The sequence below is a fragment of the Pteropus vampyrus genome, unplaced genomic scaffold (assembly GCF_000151845.1).
Source record: "Pteropus vampyrus isolate Shadow unplaced genomic scaffold, Pvam_2.0 Scaffold105, whole genome shotgun sequence".
In the NCBI taxonomy this organism is placed as follows: domain Eukaryota; kingdom Metazoa; phylum Chordata; class Mammalia; order Chiroptera; family Pteropodidae; genus Pteropus; species Pteropus vampyrus.
In genome coordinates, this window is record NW_011888886.1 from 1,625,550 (window position 1) to 1,631,366 (window position 5,817).

General features: G+C 54.3%; 1 protein-coding gene across 1 annotated transcript in view; it reads left to right on the top strand.

The window, feature by feature from the left end:
- ASAP2 (ArfGAP with SH3 domain, ankyrin repeat and PH domain 2) overlaps positions 1–5,817 on the top strand; it is a 115,237-nt gene that overhangs the window by 83,431 nt on the left and 25,989 nt on the right. The window contains exon 14 of the mRNA XM_023533604.1: positions 5,709–5,803. Within this exon, the coding sequence (XP_023389372.1) occupies positions 5,709–5,803 (95 nt within the window). The remainder of the gene's footprint in view (positions 1–5,708; positions 5,804–5,817) is intronic.

Sequence of the window (5,817 nt, forward strand, 5' to 3'; positions counted from 1 at the left end):
TTTATTGCCTTCGTTCCTGAAGTCTTTCATTCTTGAATCAGTGATAACACACAAGCCATGTGGTACAAATAGATATTAGGAGGTCGAAACATTTTCTGTGAAGTGACTTACAGAGTATTGAGGAGCAGGGCACATCACACGTAGGTGGTCCTTTGGGGCCACCTGAAACATGATCCTTTGCGGACCATTTTTAAAGTCTATAATTGCAGGTTAGAGAGCATTGTTTGAAATTTTTTCTTGGAGTAGCTGGGCGTCGGACAGTAAATATTAAGTGGATATTGAGTGCCATTGATTTTAATGTCAAGAGCAATAGTCTTGACACAAAATCAATTATTGTGGTCAGTATATCTCTCAGGGGCCATAACTCTCATCGATGACTCCTCTGGATCCAACATGTCTAAACTCGTAATGCGTTTGTTTGAACCACTTTGTCCTTCCAGCCTTCCCTAAGAATTCCTTTGTGACCCAGAAGGACCAAGTAGGGAGCAACCAGAGTGGATTCTGGTCACCCAGTCAGTAGCATCCCTGATCACTTCAAGTCTAAAACTGAGCTGGCCTCAGCCAGACCCAAGCAGTGTCCTCTCGGCTGCACACTGGCTCTTGGTAGCGTAGCGATGCGGACAGCCTGCGTCGTGGAGCTGTGTGTGTACAGACAGTACTTTGGTGTAGATTTGAGACTCTCACTGTGTATTTTCAAAGAAACACAAATCACTTCTCAGTAAGCACATATAGGTAACCTATACTGATTTTCTTAAAACAGTGGGAAGCGAGCATTGCGTGACTTACGGTGAAATAATTATCGCTCATTTTGTGCCGGGCACTTTGCAGAGCATTTGGGGTATTAGCACACTTGCCCTTGACAACGGCCCTGTGGCCTGGATACATCATCCCCACTTTACCGAGGAGGAGCTGAGGCTTGGAGGGTTTTAATGTGCCCAAGGCCGTGGGTTGCTGGAGTGCTGGAACTTGGTGCGGGCCCCTTTAACCTGCGTCCAGAGCACGCGCTCTTCACCTGTGAGGAGCCCGGGACATACACTGGCCTTTGCGGTGGGTTGGCTTGTCCTGTGTCACTCCTGTACCCCCTCGCTCCCCCATCCCATCACTAACAGATACCAGCCCCCTGGCGAGTGAGCCCTGCCATGTCGTCTGCCTGTGCACGTGCCGTTCTCGCCCCCACGGGCGCGTCTCAGGCTCCGGGTGCGGGTCACTGCGTGCAGCGGGAAGCGGGTGCTGGGCACCGCCTGCCAGAGGCTCGCCAGACACTTGGAGCAGTCAGGGTGACCGCAGAAACAGGCAGTAGTGACACAGAGCCAAACCCCACTGGGAAGGGGAGTGAGTTTTGAGTATCAATTACTTTTCAATGATTTTTAAGTTATGAGTTTATGGAATGTAATTTTAATAATGGCTCTCATGAATGGGAAGGCGCTCGACTCCACCCCATCTGTGATACCTACTTACGTATGTCCCAGAAATTGAACCGCTGGTCTTCACGAGACTCGCTCACCTCCTGAGGAGGGAGACACCGAAAGAGGGTGAAGGGAAATGTTTTCATCTGAGAGTGTGAGGCGACTCTGATCCCTGGTCCAGATCCGAGGTTCTGTCCCCCAGAGCCTCTGTTTGTGTTTTCTCGTCGGAGTTTAGAGTTTGGCCGACACTCAGCCATCACAGAGAAATTGGGCAGAGCCTGGTGAATTCGTATGTGCAGATATTTGCAGAATCTAATCTCTGCCGTGGCCTCAAACTCTCCCTTATCTAACTGTCCCTTTTCCTCAGTGGTTATCGGAAAGCAAAGGGAGAAGGCCCTGAGCCGTGTGGGGTGTGTCTCCACCCCCTGCTTGCCCCCGAGCTCCGGCTGGTGGGCTGGCTGCTCACCGGAAGCGGCCGTCTCCCCGCTTCTCACCCCGACAACCTTCCCGTGTGCCAGGACCGCGGGCACGACGTCGTGTGCAGACCCCTTCTTCCTCAGCCGTCAGGTTATGCGATAGACGGAGAGTGTGTGTCGGGTCTTAGCATTCGTTCGTAAAGCGTGAGAACTACAAGCCTTTTAAAGAGCCAGGTTATTTTATTTTGCTTAGACAGTCGGATGGCTGAACAAAGGATTTTCTGAAGGCTTCATACACGCACATGTGTGCATGCGTGTGCGTGTGTGTGTCTGGCATGTAGTAAAAACCACAGAACGTTAGCTATCATTACTCTCTTCCTCCAAGATGACCTTAACAGAATCTGTTCAGAAGAACGAGCCACGTGCCCCCACCCCGTCCCCCGGCCGTCTGAATCCACACAGACCCCCCTCTGGCCGTCTGCTCCCTGACAAACCTTCCCGCTCCCAGAGCAGCAGCGTCAGGGTCTTTGGTCTGGGTCCTCACGGTGTGTTCTCTTGTGTGGCACACGTCAGTGAGCCCTCTCTGCGTACCCCGTAGAGGACACGACAGGACGAGCTGGGGAATAGGTTCCCAGGATTCACGAGGCTGCAGCCTGGGCACGGCGCTTCACAGGCGCTGGTCCCTGTCTCCAGGTGAGTCGGTCCCGGAGCCCACACCTCGGGGTGATGCGCCGTGACAGGAAAGAGGGTCTGGGTGGCTGGACAGAGACAGCGGGTACACGAGCTGGGATGTTTGCTTTGGCTGGCACTGTGTTCCTAAACACGCGGATGCTCCCCCCACAGGGATGTCCCCCTGTGGCTGCAGCATAGCCCTCGCGGTAAAGTCTTTTCCTTAATTCTGTAAGTTACTTCCTGGACGTGGGTTTGCAAACAGTGTCCCCACATGGTCTGCTGTGACGGTGTCACCACATCCTTTTTAATTCGTTTTTGCTCGAAGCACACTTGACTTCCATGTTAACTGGGTGGATTTCAGCAGCAGCCACGAAGGCGGCTGGCTGGTGCTCATCTTCTCTTCCTCTGCCTGCTTTCGGAATCACTTCTCCTTCAGTGGAAGGAAACGGGTAACTGACGCATCCATTCGATTGGTTCAGGGAATCGGTGCCATTTTTACCGCGTTAGCCTGCACCAGCTTAGCATCCTCAGGTTCAAAAGCAAACCTGCTTTCAGAAAACCTCCCGATGACAAGCACAGATCTATGAAAAATAAATTTCCTTCTTAACATAGGTCATCGTTTCAAAACTGATTTTCAGGCCACACGTAAAACAGTATTATTAGTGCAGAATATTATCATATGATCCATTTCATACCATAAAGGAGATTTGGATATTACACAATTGAATTCGAGTTAGTAACTTAAAAATTCTTCTTCCATCAAACTGAAGAACAGGGTTGAAAGCCTGGGGAGCACACGTCGCTGACCGGGGCCTCTCCCATGGCTTCCTCCTGCCTTTCCTCCATGAGGCCGTTAACAAGCCGTCCAGCATGAGGCAGGCCTCTTCCCAGCTCCGTGGGCCCTGCACGGCCCGGTGTCTCCGGCATGTGCGATCCTGGTCCCTGTCCTCGGCGCGCTTCCGTGCCGTGCGGGATCTCGTGCAGGGCGAGTGTGGCAAGCGGCCGTCTTGACCGGGTTCCTCTCTGGCGTGCTTGTGCATCTCGTCCTCACAGTTCTTGGCACGGGCTTCTTGTCCCGTTTTAATTCATCGCAGTCTTGCTAGACTGAGTTCCTTTAGGCAAGAGAGTGTCAGTGCCCAGCGCCTAGCACACCCGAAGGGTCGGTGTGCATTCACGGACTGGCCTATGGCTGGGGTTCGCTCCCTGCGTGGTGTCTGCCCCGTGTCTGCCTCGGCGAGCCCTCACAGGCCTGGGGATGGAACCCTGGGAGTGGAGGGCACGTGTGCCGGGGCTGCTTCACGTGTGCCGGCCTTCCTGCTTCCTTGGCTCCTGCCCACGTGGCCTGCTGGGCCCCCCGTTTTCTTGACTTGAACCTGCAGCCTCCATCTGCGAGTGCTTTGCTTTCGTCGATGGTTTCAGAGGGCTTCTCTGCAGGCTGAAGTCTTCACGGGAACTTGGCAAAACTGTGAGGCGGCACATTTCTCGGCATTGGACAAGTGTGACGCACGACACGGTGGCTCCCTGGACCAGCTGTCCCCTAGTACACCAGCCAGCGACAAGCAGAAGGGAAGCAGCTTTCTGATTCCTGGGGAGCTCTCCTCGCAGCCCTCGCCCATCTGCTTGTCATAGATTGGGGGGCATGCGTGTCCCTCAGTCACAGAGGGGCACTGCGGCTGGTTCTGTCACTCACCTGGAAATGACTGTGCTTGGCTCAGCGACGGTGTCCACGTTACATTGGAAGATGGCGTGTTAACTAACACATGCCTGTTCCAGGCAGGGGCTCTGACACCGAGTGAGGTCAGTCCTGGATCTGACACCGGCTGCCCAAGAAACCCTTCGCAGGCCGTCAGCCCCTGTCACCTGATGTGGCGTGCCACCCTGACCATCAGCCCGTCTCTGGGGGACTAACGCAGAGCCTGGAGTCTGGCCACCTGACTCTGGCCTGGGGACTGGGGCGGACTTGGTTAGCGCGTGGTGCTCGGGACCATCTGGGAAGCTTTGGTGACTGGCAAGGACAGGGGAAGCTGAGGAATGCTCCTCACCGCCGTCCACCTGTCCCTCCGGCCCCCTTGCACTGTTCCACGTTACTGCCACCAGGAAGCGCGCTTTCCGAACCTGCATCCCTTTGGCTGTTCCTCCAGCCGGTTCCCTGGAGAGAGAAGGAGCCGTTCAGGCAGCAGCTTTGTCTCCCGGGACGTCCCCAACAGCCCTTCTCCGCACAGTCCGCTGAGAGCGCTCCCCACTGCATCGTCAGCAAGGACGTTAAAATGTCTGTTCCGTCCACAGCACTGGGCTGGGGGCCCTTTCGGGGTTTTTTTGTGTCGTTAGACATCGCAGACGCTGGCCTGGAAACTGATCTCTCTGTCAGGCGCTGAGCTGGGTGCTTGGACGAGTGAACCCCTGCTTCTAAGGAGCTCCCGGTCATTCGGGATTCGCGCCTCCGTTCGGAAGGGTGCCAGCTGCCATCCTGTCGGGGCGGCTCTACTAAGACACACGGTGACATTTATCTTAGTGCCTGTGTGTCGAACGCTGAACAGTGCCAGGCGTACAGTAAGCGTTAACTAACGTGTTCACTTAATTTTGAACAAGTCAGAAGGTCGATTGGCGAATGAGGACCTTCCGTTGGGAACAAATGCATTATATTTTTAGCTCTTCAGTTCACTGAGTGCTTTCGCCTAAGTGGTCCCATTTTACCGTTACTACCACCCAGCAAGGTAGGTATCGTCCCCATCCTACTGATGGGAAATCAGAGCTCTGGTAAACTGACTTACCTGCGGTCCCAAAGCCAGGAAACAGAACCATGCTTTGAACCCAGATCTCGGCTCCCAGGCCCAGCGCCCTCTCCCCTGCATCAGAGCCACCTCCTCGCCGGCCCAAGTCGAGGCAGTCAGGTCCATTCTTGTCACATCACGGGTGTTCGCGGGAGCGGGTAAGGACGGAAGCCACGTTGGGCCAAGTCCCCCCCTTTCTGTCACACCCGCGCTCCATCCGGGCACGTTCTGAGAACACTCCTCTAGCAGGCCTGCTGCTTGCTGCCTCTCGGCTTCTATGGCTGCCTTTGGGGTTTGGGTTTTGTCCGTGTTTATTAAAGGCAAACCACTTTATTGCGCTATTTCTTAGTGGCCGCTAAATAAATCATCAGATGGATGAGGAGCGTGTAGCAGTGGGAAGCATGAATAATTGAGTACCCTCAAATGGACTTTTGTTTCTGCAGCTCGCCAAGAATATTGGGAACGCAGGCTTTAACGAGATTATGGAGTGTTGCCTTCCAGCCGAGGACTCGGTCAAACCCAACCCTGGCAGCGACATGTAAGTGTGGGACC